A 21,974-nucleotide genomic window follows, 5' to 3' on the forward strand; every position below is an offset into this window, starting at 1 on the left:
GTATTTCACTCATGTATTTGTTATGTGTATATGAGTGTTTTGTGTGTATATATACACATATATATGAGAAAGAGAGAAACAATCGTTTTTGTGTTTTCAAAAAATTAGCAGAAGTACTCTAAAAACAGTTAACGGGGTAAGTAAGTACTAAAATGACAGAGGTTATCACATTGTTTACTTGATAGAGGAAAATTAATTTCAAACTTTCAAAACCCATACCGAATATAAATTATGTTATTGGAAATGTTAGGACAAATTAAGTACCTGGTTAATTATTGGTACTCTAGGGCATTCATATCTTTGTTATAAATAAATAATATATATATATATTTATACTTTAAGTTCTAAGGTTCATGTGCACAATGTACAGGTTTGTTACATAGGTATACATGTGCCATGTTGGTGTGCTGCACCCAGTAACTCGTCATTTAGCATTAGGTATATCTCCTAATGCTATCCCTCCCCCCTCCCCCCACCCCACAACAGGCCCCGGTGTGTGATGTTCCCCTTCCTGTGTCCAAGTGTTCTCATTGTTCAATTCCCACCTATGAGTGAGAACACGTGGTGTTTGGTTTTTTTGTCCTTGCAATAGTTTGTTGAGAATGATGGCTTCCAGCTTCATCCATGTCCATGAACTCATCACTTTTTATGGCTGCATGGTATTCCATGGTGTATATGTGCCATATTTTCTTAATCCAATCTATCATTGTTGGACAATACAACTTCACTACATAGAAAATCAAGGTCAATGCTTCATGCTTTTGTCTGCTAATTTAATTAGTAGTAGGAGCGAGGGACTGGAATGTGCTTTCAGGATACGCATTAGTTCCTTTTGCTACCTTAGCAAGTAATTTAATAGAAACCTTATGTACATTTGCAATTTCAAGTATGTGTGCTGATGAAAACTCACATGATGCATTGATACTAAAGGCCATATTCTACCCCCTTGAACATAGGGAATGCATATGGTAGTTCATCTTAACTAAACCTAAGGGCTGTTCGTAAAATACATTAAATTTTCAAAAACCTAAAAAGCAGTTTGGGCAGCTCCAATGCACTTGTATTTCTGATGGCAGATGACTTTAATCCCTAGTTTTCCCCAAGCATCAGTCACTCTTATGTGTCCTTTCTCAGGACTTCCAGAAATCATTTTCTAAAAAGCCACGTGAACTACTGTGATTATGCCACCAGACACTATTTAGATAAATCCTCAGAGTGAGTTTATTCAGGTAGTTTCAGTTGCTGTCTTGCCATTCTGTTTCTGCCCTTGTATCATGTCAATTATTAGATTTTTAATAACGTAGCAGAAAATGAGGAGTTGCCTTCTGCTGCCCAAGGGTCTTTTTCCATGATTGTAGGAAATGAACATTGAAATGATAATCTCCTGAAGGCTCTGGCTTATGGGAAGAGAGTTATTTGTTATTATTTTGTGTAGCTTTGAAGTTGACACTAGTATGACTATGTTGATTGAGAGAAGGTAATTTAATGTTCTAGGATGTAAATACTGCAGCTCACAAAGATTGATTGAAGTGAATGAGAAGTTCAAGTGTTGATATTAGTGTGCAGTGGAAGGGAAGTCTGAGTTTTCTTTTTTTGAGAATTAAGTTAAATGCCTGTCATTCTCCTATAGAGTGTGTGTGTGTGTGTGTGTGTGTGTGTGTGTGTGTGTGTGTGTGTTTTACATCAAGGACCCACAGAGAGGCCATAGCTCCCATTTAAACCTTCTGTCCTAGACAAAAATCCATGCACACTCATGTACATATTTTAAGTATACAGACCAGACAATGGGAAGGGAGTAATGTTCTCTGTGGGCTGGAAATTATTGCTTTACAACAGGAATTCCTTCTCAATGGAATTGCTTTACTTCAGGGAAAACAGAAATGGGCAAACTGCAGTGGTCTATGCATGTATGGATGGACCATTCTCACACCTAACCAAGCAATGTTTGCTTTTCCTCCTCCTTTCTTCCCATCACTAGTTGCCATGTACCGAGAACCATCTCTGCACGATGTTGGGGAAACAGTCCCGAAGCCTGGGGTGACGCCAAGTAAAAGCACAAGTGCGTCTGCAATAATGAATGGAGGCAAACCAGTCAACAAGAGTAAGACAACATAGCCAGATCCTCACAGGTGTTGTGACTTATTCGTCCTGAGCACAGTTGAGTGATTTATCCTCACCAGACATTCCTGCTCCGTGGCTGAAGAGCAGCAGGAAGTAAGCTAATGCTTATTCTTTGCTGTCTCCGAACTTCTCTTGCAAGTGGATGAATCTCAACCTGTTGCGCCCCCCACAACAAGAAGACACCTGGATAACCAGCTAAACTCAGACCATGGAATGCCCTACCAGATATGGAATGCCTTTTTAATATCTTTTCTGTGACTGTGACACTTCATGTGAATGACATACTTCACAAGTACACTCGATACCTTGCCTGCTGACAGCTACCCATAATCCTTTTTGAGTCCTGTTTCAGCGAAATCTATGTGTTTAAGTTCAATTTTGTAGCACACAAATAATATTGAGTAATTTCTAGTTAGACGCTGTAAACCTGTGCTATTATGGATTTCTCTTCTTCCCATTTTTACAGGGCTGCTCGCTCCACTGTCTGTGACTTTTGCAGGGATTTTGTTCCTCTAAATCTTAAATGTTGCAGTTGGCTTAGGTCGGAGAGCAATCAGGGAATCAGGAAGCCTTCTAAACCTATTATTACAAATTGCATCTATAAAGATTAAGATTGTTGTCTCTGGCTCACACTATCGATTAAACACACATATACGCTCTGTCCAGTAGCAGATACTGTGCTCCCAAGGTCGGTATTGCCTGGGTGGGAAATGGCTCAAACACAATCCAGGGAAGCTCTCTATGATATGTGTTTGACATCCCCCTCTAGTTTCTTTGTGTGTGTGTGTTTTATACATATCACAAGCTTACTGGTAATGGTAACATTTGCCTTGCCCAGCGAGCAAGACCCACTGGTTTTTGAGAAAGTGGGTCCAAAGATTTCTGTAGGCCTTGTAGGCCTGATTAAGGTTCATTTTTCATCTATTAATTAATTCTCATTATTTGGAAAAAAAAAAAAAAGGAAAATAATTACAACCTACCAGAATTGCGCTACCTAAATCCATTTCAGATATACTCCGTCCTGTTTTTAATGAACCAAACTTAACTTAACGCCATCCCCGTTTCTGGCTGCGTTCCCCTCATACTCAGCAGAGCATGGGCAAGACGGCTGTTGTGTTCTTTCCTGCAGCAGCAATGCAAACGTTAGTTATAAATTAGACTTTAATATTTTTGGTGTTTGTTTAATGACAAAAGTTTTTAAACTGGACATACTAGGAAAAATATTTTTTTTAGCTCAGCATGCTGAGTCCGGTACTGTGTATTTCACCAGTACATGCCTCTAACTCAGCATTTGGGGCTCATGCTGCCCAGTGGCTGGGTTGGAGGTGCCTTGCCATGATCTCAGAATACAGTCTGTCTGTTGAATTATCCTAGATGAAAATAAAGGCAAACCAACGCATTCATCCATCAGGATTTTGCTCCATTCCATTTATTTTCTTTTGTTTTATTTTGCATTCTTAATTTATTTCCTTTTTAATTTAATACTGTTTGAACTCTGAGCTTAGGGAAGACAACTACCAAGAAAGGCCAGGAACAGTTGACTACACAGTGAAGAAGATTCCATGCAAAATGTTCAATATTGGATCTAAAGGGGTTCAAAATGTTTCATACTAAACTGTTTGGGAATATATTTGTTAGTTAACTCTGTGTACACCTAATAAAATTCAATGTTTTCTTCTCAGAAGAGTTGAGACCAAACTGAACCTCATTTATTGAAAATTATATGTGGGATCAATGTACTGGCCTCTTGTTGTTCTTTCTATGTGGGAGGATGACCCAGTCATCATTTTCCCCATCTGCACTGTATTTATTGGGAAATTATTTTGTCACTGCTTTCATAAATCTTCATGACAGCCCTTGCCCAGCATTAAAAAATTCTGGCCTGCTTAGCTGATTAAAGGTTTAGTATAAATTTAACTGTTTATGCTTATTTCATTTTCATATTGGATTCTACTTGAATAAATAAAAAGTTAGTTAGCAGAACGTTTGAGTAGATTTATTGTCAATGATGCTAAATTACAAATCTAACAAAATGATTCCTTTGGTCATTTTTGATTTGGTGTTATGTCATCTTGAAACCTATTTTTAACAGGATCAGTTAAAATATATTAGATAACTTCTATTAACCAATTATTTTCAGAAAACATATATCCCATAATATGTGGCCAACTATGAGTAATTAACTTGCAATCCAATCAAATGGGCTTATAGACACTACTTACAGCAACACTTCACACACACACACACACACACACACACAGCAAACACTCCCATCTATTTGCTATGGATAATCAGCCCTACTTGCTGGTTTCTTTTTCACCTTCAAGTCTGTTTATTGGTTTAAATTAAGACAAGATTTATTTTTGTAAATGACTGAGATTTATGTAAATGTGTATCTCTTGTGTTTTATATAGGGGGTGTCTATAAGGGCATTTATCCCTATGAAGGATGTCAAATACTTTCTTCTAATATATGTTTAGACATATTGCAGAGGGGTCCTTGTTATTTGTAATTGAGTTAGGTCATTTACTTTATGTCTGGTCTCACCTGTTGCATGGGAAGAGGACAGCACTGATGAGCTGCATGTAGTAGGTACCTGTGTATCAAGAACTGTTGGTATGTATTGCTAATTTGCATACAAAGAGTTTGTCTGCATTGTACAGTTTCTGTGTTTAATATCATTTGTTGTATTCACAAATACAACGTATTGAATAAAATATTTATATGAAGGCATATTAAAAAACATCAAACAACTTTATGTAACAAAATGGCATTGCATTACCCACCAATATAGAGAAATGTCATGTAAATAAGTTGGTAAACTCAATTTTCCCCCTTACCATGCCAAAGAAAATTTTAGCTCTTTGATGATACCTCTCTTGCTATTTGTTTGGGATAAGACTTCTTCACCATTTTTTTCCCCTCAGAAGTTAAGTTTGCTGTTACTAAGTAAGTGCAGTCTGTCGCTACTGATGTTCCGTATAGTAAATCTGATGGAATTCATTTGTATTTAAAGACCGTGTGTTTTGTACCTCCATGTGCATATGTCCATTGTATCAAGTCTCTATAATACTCCATTCCTTCTGCATGCATATCTGGTGTGGGAGGGTTATTTATTTCTACTGATTTGTTACAGTAGCTGATTGCTTTGCCAGTCCCTCAACAATGCTCAGAAAAGTTGTTTTGGTATTTCAAGTGACAACATTTTTGTTTTCTAATATAAGATTGCTTTTTAAAACATTTTGCTACCACTTCGCTTTACTTGGAAAAATTAGAGAACACATGAAAATTCTCCACCCTATGTAAAGAGCAAAATGAACATCATTTCATTCCAAATCCTGAAGAATTTGGAGATTCTTGCTCTAAATGTTTGCTTGTCCTGAATGTTTTTGGGTAGGAGTGGCTTAAAGAGATCCACAATGGGTCCAAAGGACTCACTCCTGCTCCAGTTCTTCTAATAAATAGTTTGCCTCTTGAGGAGCAAGCAGAAGTTCTTTATCATACTTAGCCACTTGCTTAATTAATGCTTTAAGCACTAAAAGTTATTTTTATCAGGATGAACAATATCAGATTTGGTTGTCTTTAAAAGCAAAAACCAAAAACTTCTTTAAGTTAGACACATCATTTAAAATTATCTCCCTAATATTGTGGATCATCATTAATATTTGATACACATTCAAGAAGAGACCACCACATTGACTAACACCCAATTGAGAAGAAGATGAAAATAATTGAAAATTTTTTTTCCATTTTAATTCAGAACAAGGCTATATCAAGGGAAAGCGATTGGGCTAAATCCTCAATTTTTTTTTCCCCAAAATGCAGGCATATCAAAATCCAGGATGTACATTGTCTTACTTTGAGTGAAATAGTAGTCATAGCTTAGGTTTCTTAGCCTACAATGTGACACATAGGGCCTGTTGACTCTCTTGAATACAGAGTAGGGTTTCAAAGTGTTGACAGTTGAGTCTGCAAACTAAGGCTGAGTTTTATTTTAGTTTTTTTTTTTTTTTTTTTTTTTTCCTGGTTTTCACTAAGTCTAATTCCAATGTCTACTGGCAGAGATTGTATTTGCATTTGAGGTGGTGGAGGGCAGTACTTCCAAAGTGCTGTTGGAATCCAGATAAACTCAAGGAGCCCAGAAAGACAACGGGTATAATGTCTCTCCTCTTACGGCTTAGCACTTTAGTTGACTTTTTTGAAAAAGTCCTTGGGTGGAATACCTCAGTGATTATTTGCCAAACAAGCAGGGTTAGTGCCAACACCTTCTCTAAACTTGTTGCAGCCCTTCCAACTGACATTAATCCCACTGCAACTTCCTAAAAACAGGAACGAGCCAATGAGATTTGCTTATTTTCTCTCACCCATTGCAAGTTTGTTCTTGCCCTGCTTGTTTTTTTAGAGGGAGTTTCTATCGTAGAGTTGAAAATCACATTTAAGAAGGAAAGAGTTTATGTCTTTACATGTAACTATTTTATTTTTTCCAATCTAAATTCAATCACTTCTTAATAGATATCTTGGTGTTTGCATTGCTGGCATCAAAACCACACACACACACACACATACACACACACATAGTGGACAGAAATAAGCAAAAATAAAATATTTGTTTTCAAAGAGAAAGCATTCCTTAGAGTTTAGGTACCATGTAACTTACGCTATAATACAGTTCCGGTACTATGGTTTCTAACTAAATGAACACTAGAACGGAGCTGACTATAGTTTCATCTTTGTCCAAAATGTTAGATGAATCACACTTTGAACTTTATGGTATGATAATTTCTCCAATATCTCAATTCTTTTTCTGAGAAAACAAATGCTGAGGACATTTTTGACACTCTTCATACACGAGACTATGACAAACAGCAGAACTTTTGTTGTAGCTGTTGTTAATAAAAAGGATAATAACATACAGAGGATTATAAGAAAAATAAGACATACCTGAGGTTTTGTGATGAGCTATAGAGAATCAAGGGCAGTTCCAGTGGAGCTGAGGCTGACAAAGTGCCGCCCAGCTGCCAGCCAAATTCACCCTTAATTTGTTTTTTTATGGCCTGGGAGCTCAGAAGGAATTTCTATTTTTTTTACAGCTTTAAAGTATTACACAGAAACCAACAAAGAAGAATATGAGACAGGGACGTACGTGGTCCATAAAGTTTAACTTTCTGATCCTTAATAGGAGGATAAGCGCCGTGACAGACAAATCCAAAGGTCATTTGTATTACGATGGCTAGATAATGTAATGAATTCCAATGTCTGTGCATCAGCAAATACGTCATCAAAATTGCTACAAAACAATAATAATAGGTTGTTTGCAGCTTAAAATGTTTAGGTAATGAAGAGGAAAGACTATAACCTACATTATTGACTACTTATATTTCCCTCATTTTATGAAAGAGATATCAATTTACATACTCAATAATAGAACTACAACATGGTTGCACTCCTTAATCTCAGGATAGAGATAACAATTTTTATAAATCTATTATGAGAACATTGTTAGTACTATAAAAATCAGCATCAGTTAAATGTTCTCTTAAAATAATTTTCAATATTAAATTTTTAAGTAACTCAGTGGATGCATATTTTCCTTATTTCTGGAAATATGACTTACAAAGTTTAAGCCATGACTCTAGAATATTTACATCATTAAAATAAAATTTCCAAGTAAAAATTTTCATCTTAAAGTAATATGGAAATGATTTTGCTATGTTATTCTAGGATTTTACAAAATAATTCACCTTTAGAAAAAAAGTGGTTTTTTTAGCTCTAAATAATTAAAGGTTGCCTAATGTGTATAAGTAGATTTACCTGTAAATATGTAAGGGAAGTCCCAATTATTGTACACTTTCCTAATTCAATGTGAATTTCATACAAAGCAAAGTTTCACCATTAAGAAAAATAAACATTTTGTTCCTATCACTGAGTGAATATTTGTAATTTATATTTAAGCCATTTCTAGATTTTTTTTTTTTTGGTCCTTTGTGAGCTTCTGAGATTGGTACCATTTTATCACAGTATTTCTCTTCTTGACTTCTTTGCATGACCCCAGGTTTCCAGTAAGTAAGGTATCCTTAGAAAAAAGAAAGTATTTTAAGGGAAATGGATGCATACTTCAGGCCCATTTTATATGTAACTCAATATTGTCTTTTTAAAAGGCCACATTACCATGGAATAAAATAAAAAATCAGATTTCTTGTACACATAACCCCTGCCCAGTTTTAAAAATGTGATCCCTTATTTCTAGAAACCTAAAATAGATATCCCTAAATAACAATTCATTTTTAAATAAATTATCAGTAAGTAAATATATACTGACACAGAGTATAAACAACTTCTGTCACTATTTATTTAAAATGTTAAATTGTACATTTTTCATAATTTCTTTAAGGGAATCTTCTTTGGTGAGTTTAAAGTGAGAGTAGACAAATAACTTAGTGGCTAAATGATTTAATGTCAAATGGCTTAATGACCAGGTTTTGCCCTTGATCCAGCCCCAATCTGATATTCTACCTCCTGTGTATTTGTCTTCATTGTCCCCATGTTAAAATGTTGACTGATACGGAATTCTGGAAAAATCTGATCGATTGATTAATGTGAATATGCATGTTTTCCTTAGATTCTAATATGATCTTTCATGTGAAAGAATGTGGATTTCTAATAGCCATGTAACTCGATGTTTCTCAATTTGGGCCCTATTGACATTTGGGGCTGGATAATTCCTTGTTTGGGGGCTGTCCTGTACACTGCAGGATGCTGAGCAGTATCCCTGGTCTCTACCCACCACATGCCTACAGCATACCTTCCCACCCCACCCAGTGTGACAATCAAAATTGTCTGTAGATGCTGCCAAATGTCTTTTGGGTGGAAAAATTGCTCTCCTTAGGAACCACTTGTGTTAATTATGGAAGAAACATTTTTTTCTAGGCTTATTTGCATCTGAATTTGCATAACTCATTTCTAATAGGTACTCGGATTTCATGCGTAATTCAGAAATAGAAAAACATACAATGGTCTTTTTAACCTGTCCTAGTGGTGAATATACATGGTTTCCTTTGCATTTATATGTTCTAATGGCCTAGAAAAAATAAGAATCCAGACCTCTCTCATGTAATTGTTAAGGATATTCTGAGCCAAGCCAGATTTCACATGCATTTCCATTCCATCCATCCCAGCATTCACAGTTTCCACAGCTACATATTCCATTCCCTGCAATAAAATACACATGGGTATCATGATTATGATCAAAATGTGCCAAATTTAAACATGCTATTATAAATCACAAGTGTCCACAATGAAATCATTTCATTCATCCTTGGTAGATTTTCTTATTGTGCAATGATGTTATCACATCTTATTAAACAGCTGTGAGACATCTTTCAAACAATTAGTGGCATTTATTTTGTGCCACCCTTTACCGATCAGATAGTAACCATCCTGTATCACTCCAGCTAGGCTTTTAGGTGAATTTTGTTTTCCCTTAGAGAGCGACTTATGTCTGACTTATGAATAAATACTGAAAAACATAAAGCTCTTTGACATAACATGAGGCAGGCCAAGTAATCAGTGAAGAGAGTCCTATGTAGTAACGATGGGCAGAAAGCAAAGGTCTAACTTAATGACACACAAAGAGTCATCTTTTACCTTCAACTAGAGCTGAGGAGGACAAGTATACATGTCTCTGTTTCCTCGTAACTTGGCTAAACACGTGAATTCATAAACAATTATGAGGACTCAATAAATTAGGATAGCAGTGGCTATGACACGGCTGAGCCCTCTTTATACCTCTCCCCCATACACACATCCAGTTCCCTAAAAGCAACCAACACGTCAACTAGTGGTACCCAGATTCTGTTTAAAAGAAATTCCATTCCCTATACCATGTTCACAGTAAAATGGTTGCCAAGAAAATTCTTTTCTGTGTTCAATATAAAACTGCATACATCTGAGTTTGAGGGGGAGGTTACTTCGTGGAAGTATCCCAAATAATCACAAAATTAAGCTTCATTTTCTTGTATTCTTCTATGCCCAGGAATAATGTGAGGGCTTTTTCCCAAACGCCTACTTCGCCTTTGGTAGATATTTCACATTCGCAGTTGGCCCTGTTGGTCCGGCCACCTAAAGCATCGCATGACGAGTGTCTCTTGGCTCTATAACAAACTGTGGCATAGAGCAATTAGAAAAGGTTAATACTGCACCTGTACAAATGAGACCATCATGTTTGTCGCAGTCTCTGTCATCACAGTCACAGAATTCCCCAGAAATATACCATTCTTCAGCAGAACAAATGCACTTCCCACAATGACAAGAACCTGAAATTACACAGGCTATTACTCACCATCACCTTATAACTAAAGGTTTCCATCTCGAATAGAATATCATTGACACACTGACAACAGGCTTCTAATAACCCATCATCCAAAGGTAAAAGTTTATTGAATGGCTGGTTTCTCAGAGGGGAGCTTTACTTACTGTAATTCATAAAGGTCACCCAGGAAAGCCTTCATTATGGATCTAGACAGTTGCAATTAGCCTTGAGCAAATGTCCCATGGCCCAGTCTGGTTGAAATGTCAATGAGAGCAGGATGGGGTTGATTCTTACAGATGGTCTTCCAAAAAAGTATTCAAAAACAGATTTTTTTCCCCCTGAATTGAATCATGTTTTTAAAGTGCCTGTTCTTCAAAGGAAATGAATAGGGAATTATATTAAATTAGGTTGCATTTCTAATTAAAACAACTACTAAATTATTGTGCTTATAATTTTGGATTTTCGTTTACATGATTTTCTTGGAGTAGGAGCACACCTGCATATTGGGTGGCTAATTAAAGTGCTAAAAATGCATACAATCACTCAGTGTATTTGCCTTGTGAGACTCACCCTCAGGACTCTCTGTCATAATCTAGGATAGCTCAAATTACTCCCAAAGTTCATCTTTTATGAGGCTCTGGATTCAACTCTTTTTCCCTCCACTTCACCCATTTCTCCTACCTAATTAAAAAACTTCCTTTTTGGTTATTTAAAATATCTTTACTTACTGAGTAAAAATTTTATTAATGATATATATAAAATAAAAGAAAATAAATGAGATGATGAACGGTATCCAAGACAGAAGTAAGTTCTCTCAGTCTAAACAGCTTTCCATGACAGGCTAAAAACCCTTACATGGAAAAACTGCCCCAAGCACAGCAGGAAAGACTTTACGATGAAAAAGAAACAAACACAAAGGACTTCCTTTTCCTTCTGTTTCCTTGGGTTGGTTGTTCTTTGCAAACATGACTTCCCTTTACTAAAAGCTGGCTGTCAGTATTTTTTTTGAGTCAAAAGTCACGTTGAAAGAATGTGCAGTTGAAAAAAGTATTTTGACATATTTAACAAAACTGTAGAATTGGTAAGTTCAAAATATATTGAAAAGGGGCAAGAATCAATCATTAGTGCTTCTTTTAAAACACAGTGATTAAAAATGAGTTAACAGCCTGGGTGATTAAAGTGATCAGGGAAAAGGAGTTGTGGTCATCACAGATATCATGAAAGGATTCAGGTTCATGTGTCTCAACTATGTGGTATTTCATATCAAGGAAACTGGTATATGCATTTTAGCTGCAAAAATCCCCAAAGTCCAAATTAAATGTTTGCCATTTCTTGACACACTTCTCAAAGTAAGAGTGCAGTCAGAATTATTTATATTGTGACAATTGTGTTTTCATTTAACTTCTTGCATAGCTATGGCATAATTCTATTTAGTCTTGACTTGTTTTCCTGAGGGTCCAGGTTGATTTGCATGCTATTAGGAAATATACACATCTTCTCACTTTTAATAACTGACAGCCTGGTGGTTTCTCAGAACCCGGGGAGCTGCTGCTCCCAGGTCAGTCTGCAAGGGATGCTGGTTCCCTTGTGGTCTCATCAAGGTGAGGAATTTCCTGATTTTAGAGATTTCTTTATCCTAATTTTAAAGACTTTCTTTCACATTTCCAGGCATAAAATATGTGCAGCACTCTACTGCTTGTTTAACAAATGGATAGTGATGTATCTGCCAACAAAGACCACATGGAGTATTTCACTGACTATCAGAGAAGCTTCCTCAAAAGGCACCATACTTAGTGTTTTAGTTCCATGAATGGAGGAAGATTATTTGAAATATTTGACTGTTTTTGGTTGTTTCTAAAGTAGTGCTGATTTTATATGTCCATAATATTCATATATACACCCAGGATATCATTTTATATATGTCACAATTCATGAAATATCTTATATTTCATCTTCAAACTTATCCTCTGGCCCTGGAACTATTCTAATCACTGCTCTTGCTTCTGGAATGCTTAGCTTCCTGCCATAGTAGAGCATTTTCAGAAAACTGGTAAGCTCAGCTAAAGCTAATATGGCATATATGGATAGAACATTTGAGGAGTAAATTCCAGTTCTGAAAGTCTACTAGTCGCTGAAATACTTAGAATAAAAAATGAGGATTGATTTTGTATGTGTCATGAAACAGTAGCTTTTCTAGGTCAGCATTTTCCCAGCTGTGTTATTCTTTTCTGTTTGTCAGTGCTCAATGCATCTTAGAGGTAGGAAATTATTCTACTGCTTGTGAAACTAGAACTAGATAGCACATAGTAATAACACAGTGTGAACAGTTATTAGGACCTATTATAGCACTTTTCCTGTAGAATGCTCTGTTTTCTTCCATAACATGGGTCAAATTGTGCCTCTCTTAAATGGGAAACACACAGGGAGAGGGTTCCATCAGACAGATGTAGGCTGCATGACTATCAAGAGGTGAGAAATGGTTCAACTTAGCTGGCCAAGACCCACTCACACCCCTGAGACCCAGCCTCGCCAGAGAACAGATGACCGATCTTGGCAGGAGTTTTAGGGCAGATAGTTCATCACCACAGCACCACTAATCCACTCATTTTCTTTCTCAATATAAGGACCCTTAAGAATGTTCCCATCTCCCTTCTGTGCATTTTTGCTGGCTCCCATCCCTGGGGAATCAGCCACATTTTCTCATGTGTCTTCAGGGCATCCTAGGACATAGGAAGGGGAAAGAAATGAAATTTCACTTTCAAAGATGAGAATGGAAAAGAGAATAAAGGAAACTGCCCTGGACCTCACAGGCAATAAACAGTTAACTGAAGACTTCACTCTGATTCAATCCACTCTTCTTTTTAGTGATCTGCCTATCTGTGATGTATCTCCCAGCAAAAACTTTCATATACAGTAGTTTAAAAATGAGCTGTTTCTTCCTGCAGGTCTGGCTGCAAGGCATATTGAGCGAGGCAACTTGAACACCAAGCTGAGTCCGATTTTGTGAAGCATCTTTCACTCTTTCTCTTTTCTGGGGATGTGGGACAGGTCGTGGGTGGGTGAGTGAGTGTGTATGCTGGACTTCTTTGGATGATGTGGGACCCAAGAAGTATCACTGTAAGAGTTTAAGGAGACAATTAATGACATATGTTTACAGCCATTGTCACACAATGGCATCTGTAAGAAGATTGGACGTGATTACCTGGATCTAGCTTGAAGTAATCAAGGCAAAGATATAATTGTGTGGTCTTGGATCCAAATAAATAAATCCTCAAATGAACAAAACAACCCACAATGAACTATATCAAGTACTTTGCAAAGGTAGCTAAGCTTAGGGGAGACCCGGCACGGCACTAACCTCATCGCTCTTGGTTATTCACAAAAACGATTTGAGTCTAAGGGCAAGGCACCTTTGTCAGTTGCCCATTCCATTACTAATGTTGGACTTTCTTTTTCATTCAAGCCTGACAAAATGCTGCAACCTGACATCCCAGCAGGCAGTTTTCACTATTGTACTAACTACTACTCCATCTGTTATGAAGGTCACAACAATGTATCTTGTTTTAAATTTTTCTATGGAGTGATTTATTGTCTTGGCTATAAATTTGTAAAGAAATAAAACGCTATTTCTTCATCGTCTCCTGAGGTGACAGCTTTATTCACAGCTCGTGGGAAGTGCACGTTTCAGCCTTTTGGTGGGTACAGGCCACTAAGCTGTGTGCCATGGTGATCTCATGCCCACTGCTAAGATCTGTCCCATAATCAAATAAAGAACGAACCTGAATATCTTTTGTGACCATCAGGGTAAGGGACTTTCATTGACAAATTTGAGAAAAATGATAGGAAATTTGGACAAGTCCATGAAACTGATCAAGAAATACATGGCCCCAGTCAAAAAATCAGAAACAGGTTTTTCTTTTCCATCACCATGTTAAAGTCCCTTAGTCTATTTCATGCGTTACTTTTCCTGGGGTTCTCACGGTGGGTTGTGGGGTAGTGCTCCCCACTGGAACCAGGAGTAACTGTGGCATCCCCATTATCCTCTGTGCCTATCATAGATCACAGTTCCATGATCCTTGTTTTATCCCCTTTCTTCATCGATAATCCAGCACTGATGTCTCCATAACAGGAGAAGAGAAGGGAGATCACGATCAGCTGCTGCCAACAGTCCGAAGGCCCGCCCACTAACATGAATGTCAAAATGTGCAGCCTTGGGGCAGCTTTCATGTTCCCTTTTAAGTTTAAGGACTCCTAAACTCTCTACCCATTGAAGGATACACAAATAGTTTAAACAAATATGCTTTCAACCCTTCATTGATCTCTGAATATATCGCCACCACCCAAAGCAAACAATTTGCAAAGGCATTAACTAGAGGGACTCTTTGGCTTCGTTTTGTTTTGTTTGCAGGAAATGCCTTTGAGTCAATATTTAGTCAACCTATTCTTTTTCTTTCTATTTTCTACATTTATGATTCTGAAAGATGAGAATCTTTCCTAGGGCTGTAATGACTTTCATAAGCATATTTATTTCTTGAGAAGAAACAACTCTTGTTACCTGACCTTCGGTTTAGGAAATGGAAGACTGCTATTTGTTACACTGGAGGGTACGGCTTTGTGTGTTCTTCCTGTACTCACAGTTGGACAGGTCTTAGGGAAGACCCGCTTGTGTAAGGTGTTAATGATTCCATAGTGAGTGTAGTAAACACACAAACGCAAACAATAGTTGACTCTTAAAATAAAATAAGCGCACTAGTTTTTAATATGTATGGGTATCCTTTTTCAGTAGAGCTTCTGTGAAAAGCTTCTATTCTTATCCCAGTGACAACGCCATTACAGAAAACCGAGTAAAAAAGTATCTAAACTTAAGTGCTCTATGTCTGAAGCAATGCTCAGAGGAAAAAAAAATCTAATTCAAAAACTACTCATTCTCAGTATCTTTTTATATACAGATCATTCCCTTGGGATCTGATAACATCTCTTTTATTCTCTCCTACTTCTCTCTTGCAGTTTAATTCCATCCCATCCTCCTTTCCTGCTTTTCTTCCTTAATCTCCTTCTCCCCAATTCTTTCCCTTGTTTTCTTCCTTTTAACCTTTCTTTCTTTTTGCTTCTCCCAACACAGCTTGAATTCAAGGTAGGTGTTTCTAGGGGCTGAAGCCCCCTGAGAACAGAACTGGTGGAAGATTTGTTTGGGGCTTGAAATTAGATTGAATTAATGAGAGAACAAACAAGGCACAAAGTGATCGCTTTAAACTCATTTTCCACCTGCCTGCTGTAATGACATTAGGTTGATGGCATGGTCTCCTTGCCTGAGCATTGTAAACACAAGTGTTGAACACAGAATTCCTGGAAACCAAGGACACTGTCATCTCTTGAAGTGAATACATTTGCATTCATTTTCATCCCCCTTCTTGGCACCACAGATAGTCACAGCATCCATCCTCTTTGATGTGTGAAGTTCTGCCAAAAAGTCTCTTTCAACTTGATAGCATTGGTCTTGCATAGGAGGCAAAACAAAAGCTACTGTTTAGGGGACACACGGCACATCTTGCTTCAGAGACCTCCTTCCTTCGTGTGTGTGGCAGCCTCACTGGTGTGGTTCTTTGGCAACAGGATTCAGTGACTCTAGTACACTTTTGCTTTGCTGTCTTCTTCAGAAAATTATTTACTTGGTCATCCTGATCAGCAGAGGTTTTGAGGGTAAATGAAGCTTCAGCCAGAGCTGTGCCTTGTCGGAAAAAAAAAAGTGTGTCTACGGTGTAAAGAGGATACTGAGCTGAAGAGGAGAGCTGGGAAGCCCCTAACTTCAGTTTCTTTGAAGCGCTGCTCCCCAGACATGAGGTCAGAATCTTTCAGGCTCCCTGTGTCTTCCTAGTCACTAGCAAAGAAGAACACAACAGCTTTCTAGATGATGCCATATGCACTACAATGGCAGGATTTTAAAGTCCCTTCAAGAATAGTATACAGAAACATCAAAATCAAGGTGTTCAAAATTTAATCTATTAGTATTCTTTACTCAGGGGAAACCTCTTCCAATTTGTGTGTGTGTGTGTGTGTATGTGTGCATGTGTGTAGGATGGAAGATGGGGAAGGCTTGCTTTTTCCTTTAATATGTTTCCATGGCAAATGTTTTACTGGGTTGGTGGCTTCTATTCAACCAACTTGTAGGTTATAACCATTTGGCAGGCTTTTGTTTTCTTTAATTATTACTTTTTTTTTTTTTTTTGGAGATGGAGTCTTGCTCTGTCGCCCAGGCTGGAGTGCAGTGGTGTGATCTCAGTTTACTGCAACCTCCACCTCCTAGGTTTAAGCTCTTCCCCTGCCTCAGCCTCTCAAGTAACTGTAATTACAGCTGTGAGCCATAATGCCTGGCTAATTTTTTGTATTTTTTTAATAGAGTAGATTTTTGTATTTTTCACCATGTTGGCCAGGCTGGTCTAGAACTCCTGACCTCAAGTAATCCACCCGCTTTGGCCTCCCAAAGTGCTAGAATTACAGGCATAGGCCATGGTGCCTAAACGAACAATTACCTATTTTCTTATATCAGGCTACACATGTTTACTTGGAACAATTGGTGATTTTTAGGGCAAAGAAAATTACATCAGACTTGTGGGATACTACCCCTCCCCCATAGATTTTCTTTCCTTTTTAAAAAATTAAACTAAATTAAATATTTTGTCTCCTTTTATGTCTTCTCACACCTTCAATCCTCCCGTGCTCCACATACAGCTAAATAATTTAGCCCCAGAAGTTCCCAAAGTCATATCTTTGGGTAGCTCAGATGCTTGTGATTACTTTTTCTATAGTTCTGAGCTGTGTTGTTTCAGAGGTGAGCCCAATAATCATTCTTTTGCCTTTCTTCCCCATTTTTGAGTCCATTTAGTATCTGGTATATTTTGTTGTCCTAATTTCTTTATAAAAGTATTAATTCTATTTCATTCAGCAATAACTTTGTATACAAGGATATTTTTGCATGAATCCTCTCACATGCATTTCATTTTCTTAGATCCAAAACTTCATTTGGTTAATCTTCAAGCTTCAAGTTGGGGACAGCAGAGGACATAGCGGTTTGCTTTCATGCAAGGTTCAGTCTGGGAAAGACAGTTGCTACATGCTGTTCTACAAATCATGTGTCAGAACAGGAATGGAGTCCAGGCACCAGCAGAGATACTCACCCTTCCCCGAGCACAATGTGCCATCTGCTGATTCACACAGATTCTTGCTTTGTTCTTCCGTCATGTTACACTTCCGCGGATGTTGGCAGAGCTTTCCAAACCATCCTCTCTCACAAACACAGCGACCACAGGAACATGTGCCGTGGCCTGTGAAGCAACCACAGGGAGGGAGTGAGAGGAGAGGATGAGGAAATAACCAGCTGAAGCAGAGAGTTTTAAGAAAGAAATGTGTAAACCATAGGATCTCATTTCCCATCCAACACATTCTTCTTTATGCATAGTCAATTTGGCATGTAATTGTTTGAAAGAACTTACAACAGAGTTCTAGCTTAACATAATAAATTTGAATGTAGCATAGGAGATGACTTGAGAGAAAGAAATCTTGCAATAATTTTAAATGGAATTATACCACCTTTCTTGATAGAAAATACTTCTTCATTTGCATTTTTATCAGTATGGAGTCTTAGCGCTATTCTTCATTGCACACACCATGCCATCCAGACCAACTTGCAAGGCTAGTCACATTACCACTGCTGGCAGTATTTATTGATTGTTCTCCTATTGCTTACTAATAAAACAAAAGGGTAACTTTCACACAAATGGCATTTGGCACTATATTACTTTATCTGTGTATCTCTCTGCTTACTAATAACAACAGATATAAGTGGAAGTAATGGTGTCTATTATTGCATAAAAGTTAACATCAGCTTGGATTCATGTTTGGCACATTTTTTTTTTTTTTGGTTTGGTTCCTGACATTGGTTCCTGGTTTTTCAGATGTTTATCTTTTGGTATATACGCAACATTCTATTTGCAACAGCTATATAACAGGATGTACACCTGTTTAGTTGCTTGCCACCAACACACCATTAGATCGCATGATATTCCATTCAATTTCTTCCATTTCAGTTTCTGCTCAACCCTTTATTCCTTTTCCTGATATGTGCATTGCCTTACAGCAGGGTCTCTCTGAATCAACTATTTGCCTAGCAAAGAGTTACTGAGTATCTATTATGAACAGAGCATTTTGCTATGCACTAGGGGATACAAAATCAAGCACCATGGACAAAGTGGTCCCTGCTCTTCTCCCAGGGACAGATATGCTCATCATTCACACTGATTAGCCTCTCTGAAGCTGTTAACACCATTCTCTCCTGACCATTTGCTCTGGCAAGACCCTCAGGAGTGAACCTTGCTCCATCTGCTTCCCCTCCATTCAGCTCTCCACAGGGAGGATGAGTAACCAATGCTTAATGGTTTGCAATTAATGATTATAATTATTTTTTCTTTTTTTTTAGGAGTGATAGGATTTTCTTTAATTTCTACAGAAATCCCTCTAACAGTTTAGTGGAGAATGAAATAGATGGCTGTGAGAATTGGGAGGGTGAACGTGTGCAGACTGGTGGAGAAGCCCAAGTTTCGGCATGAGAAATACGGTGAAAAATTCAGTAGAGTAAATGGAGTGAAGGACACTTGGGAGAATGCGGATTGGTAGGAGGTGGTAAGTGACTGCGGTGAAAAGAAGGTTTTTGATCACTGAGAGGTAAGCAGAAGTCTCCTGGAGAGGGTTTCTTGGAAAACTATTTTTTTTGTTTGTTTTTTTGTTTTTTAAATTAAATAAGAGAGATTTTCCCTGGGTTATACCACATCCCTGCCTCACAGGCCATGCAACGAGTGCCTCCTGACAGCCAGAGAAGGTCTGGGAGAGAGGTTTTTTAATCAAGCATATGTTGCTCCCCTGGAGAAAATGGGGATCCTGAAAGAAAGACAGGGTACTAGGACCATCTGACATTCTTTTAAAAAATACTTTGGGAAAAACATCGGATATGAATGGGGGACTACTAAATTTGCAAGAAAAATGTTGCTGCCATACCTTTAACATGCACTCAGTCAGCAAGTGCTCTGGCACTTTCTAAGGCTAATGACTGTTCTTGTCACACAGGTTAGCAAAAAAGGGAAAAAGTAAATAAATAAATAAATGAGGTAATTGTGGTCTTTTTCACCTAGCTTGATTTAAGTGCAAAGTAAAAACAAACAAACAAAAGGCCCAAAAACTGAAACCATTAAAGTTTAAAAGTAGCACGCATGTAAACATGTGACCGATAATTGGCTCAGCCTGAGAAGCTAAAGGAAGTCTACAAAGTGAAAACCCACTATGCAGTGTGGCTCAGCTTTGCAGAAGATGAAATAAAGATACAAATGGAGATAACATGTGGTGATGTTTTAAATTTATTCTCAATACAGACTCGGAGTTTGGTATTATCCCATTTTACAGTCAGGCAACTGAGCTTCAGAGAGATTAAGTACTGTAATCTGTATCTCAGTCACATAGTTCAACCACACAGGATCGGAACTGACTCTAGTTCCTCTGATTCCAATGTCTACACTCTTCCCAATGTGTTGCTTCGCTTCTATATTTCACTTTAGAAAGTGAGACACAGCAGGCTTTTCTTAATTCTTGTCTCTTTCAACCACCACATCATTTGAAGGTAGATATTTCATATTCACAGGCACTTTCTCCTTGCAAGTCTCTTCTCTATTGGCATGCCACAAAATTCTCTTGGCCTCATTCAACACTCCTCCTTTGTCTCTATTTATTCTTCTACTTTTTTTTTTTTTTACTGAACCAATAAGTGCAGATATTCACCCAATGTTTATCTTTAATCATCTTTTTTAAATCTCTCCATAATTTCTCTTTTGAAAAATCCATTAAATTTTGGGCTTTCAGATAACCGCCAAGATACCGGCTGTATCTCCGGCCCCTGATTTTCTCCTACATTCCCCTCTCATGATTCCACACTTTGTGTTCTATTAGCATCCCCACTTAATACCTCCAGAGCTACATAGGGAGGGTCTGACCGATATACCCTGGCAGAACGACGGATGAACAAATGCACCCAGACACAGGTATTCAGTAAAAGAGTGGGCTAGGGGACCAGGCCGCTCACAGACACCAGACACCAAGGAGGGTGCTGTAAAGAGTCAGCAGCCATGGCCCTGACAAGCTGGCACTGCAGGCATTTATTCAGTATAGATTTAATCACAAAGGCAGTGAGTCAACACACTTGTGGGCAATTTACGTGGTCGCTCCCCTCCCCTCCCCAGAGAGAGTAGTCCTGCACACAGATGATTAAAGGCCAGGTTCCAAGGCCTGTGTTAAGTTACTTATTTAGATTAGTTTCACCGGATAAGAGAATCTGGCTGCCTTCAGCCAAATCCTTTTCCGAAGCTTTTGTAAAACTTTCCAGCCTTCCAAGAAGGTTTGCATCTTCTACAATTTTTCCCACCACCCTGACTGATCTCCTACATCCATATATGATTTTCTTTCCAAAAGCTGCTTTTTTGTCTTTCTCATTTCTTTTAATGTAACAGCTATCCTTTCAATCAACCAGTTCATGATGTTTTGAGTCTCATTTGAATTTCCCTTACTGCCTTCATCCAGCGTGTTGTCAAGTCTTGTTGAAACCACCTCCAACATTCCCACTTAACATCACCATCACAACGTTGGAAAAAACTTCCTGTCATGTCTCTCCAATACTCTGGCTCATAGATTCCTACAGCACAACTTGATGCTCATCACAGCCTTGATATTTAGTCCTGTATAACTTCCTAATGCTCATGGCATAGAGTTTACCTACTCTAGCCTTTGTTATGTTTTAGCTTCTTGAAAAACAGAAGCTACATTTCCAGTTGTATTCCTTGTCTTCTCCCTTTAACCAAACTGGCCCATTCATTGTTTCCTGCACATTTGTCATGCTTTTCTGACCTCATGTTTTTGCAGAGGTAGAAGTACCTTTCCCTTACTATACATATTCAGGTTCTCAGTAATTTTCAAAGCTCAGCAAAAAGTGACTACCCTTCTGTGAAGGTTTTCCTAATATCCCTAAGTGTGACTCATTGTCTCTCCTCTGAATTTCTATAATATCTTATTTTTTACCTCCTGTGGAACTTTTTTGACTTCCATCTCATGGTATATAGTTATGTGTCAAATGAATCCACTACTCTACTATGAATTTTCTGAGTATTACTTCTGTCAGCACTGTAGTCTTCAGAGTGCCTAACGCAATGCCTGAGACACAGTGGATCTTCAAAAACTTGGAGATTGAAATTGTCTTTTTCAAAACATCTTTCTCATTTTTACCCACAAATCAAACTGTAAAGCCAAGTTAGAAAACTGGCACCCCTTAGCAGCTATCTACTCAATGAATAATTGTTGAGTACATCTTTACTTCTCCATGAAAATCAAAGTCCACTTAAAGTCCAGATGTCCTTAAAGAGTTAAATAAAAAGTTGTCCATCTTTGAAGGCAGAGAATCTGTTGTACAAGAAATCAAAAATGAAGAGAAAGAGAGCTTCTAATACCAGCTCAA

The 21,974-nt window shown here is 37.8% G+C and overlaps 2 protein-coding genes across 11 annotated transcripts in view; one reads left to right on the forward strand and one right to left on the reverse strand.

Annotated features, from left to right (window-relative positions):
• The window catches only part of FGF14 (fibroblast growth factor 14), a 693,770-nt gene extending 689,675 nt beyond the window's left edge, over nucleotides 1-4,095 (forward strand). For all 9 annotated transcript variants that reach the window (XM_055245297.2, XM_055245295.2, XM_063618975.1 and 6 more), the window contains one exon: nucleotides 1,979-4,095. In XM_055245297.2, the coding sequence (XP_055101272.1) occupies nucleotides 1,979-2,115 (137 nt within the window). In that variant the 3' untranslated portion in view covers nucleotides 2,116-4,095. The remainder of the gene's footprint in view (nucleotides 1-1,978) is intronic.
• Nucleotides 4,096-7,969: 3,874 nt separating this feature from the next.
• The window catches only part of ITGBL1 (integrin subunit beta like 1), a 292,563-nt gene continuing 278,558 nt past the window's right edge, over nucleotides 7,970-21,974 (reverse strand). Inside the window, exons 10-12 of one of the 2 annotated variants that reach the window (XM_055245292.2) lie at nucleotides 17,605-17,751; nucleotides 10,320-10,433; nucleotides 7,970-9,330 (exon numbers count right to left, since the gene is read on the reverse strand). In XM_055245292.2, the coding sequence (XP_055101267.2) occupies nucleotides 9,239-9,330; nucleotides 10,320-10,433; nucleotides 17,605-17,751 (353 nt within the window). In that variant the 3' untranslated portion in view covers nucleotides 7,970-9,238. Of the gene's footprint in view, nucleotides 9,331-10,319; nucleotides 10,800-17,604; nucleotides 17,752-21,974 lie in introns of those variants that run through there. The other variant, XM_055245294.2, reaches the window with a different exon arrangement.

The sequence above is a fragment of the Symphalangus syndactylus genome, chromosome 15 (genome assembly GCF_028878055.3).
Source record: "Symphalangus syndactylus isolate Jambi chromosome 15, NHGRI_mSymSyn1-v2.1_pri, whole genome shotgun sequence".
Lineage (NCBI taxonomy): Eukaryota > Metazoa > Chordata > Mammalia > Primates > Hylobatidae > Symphalangus > Symphalangus syndactylus.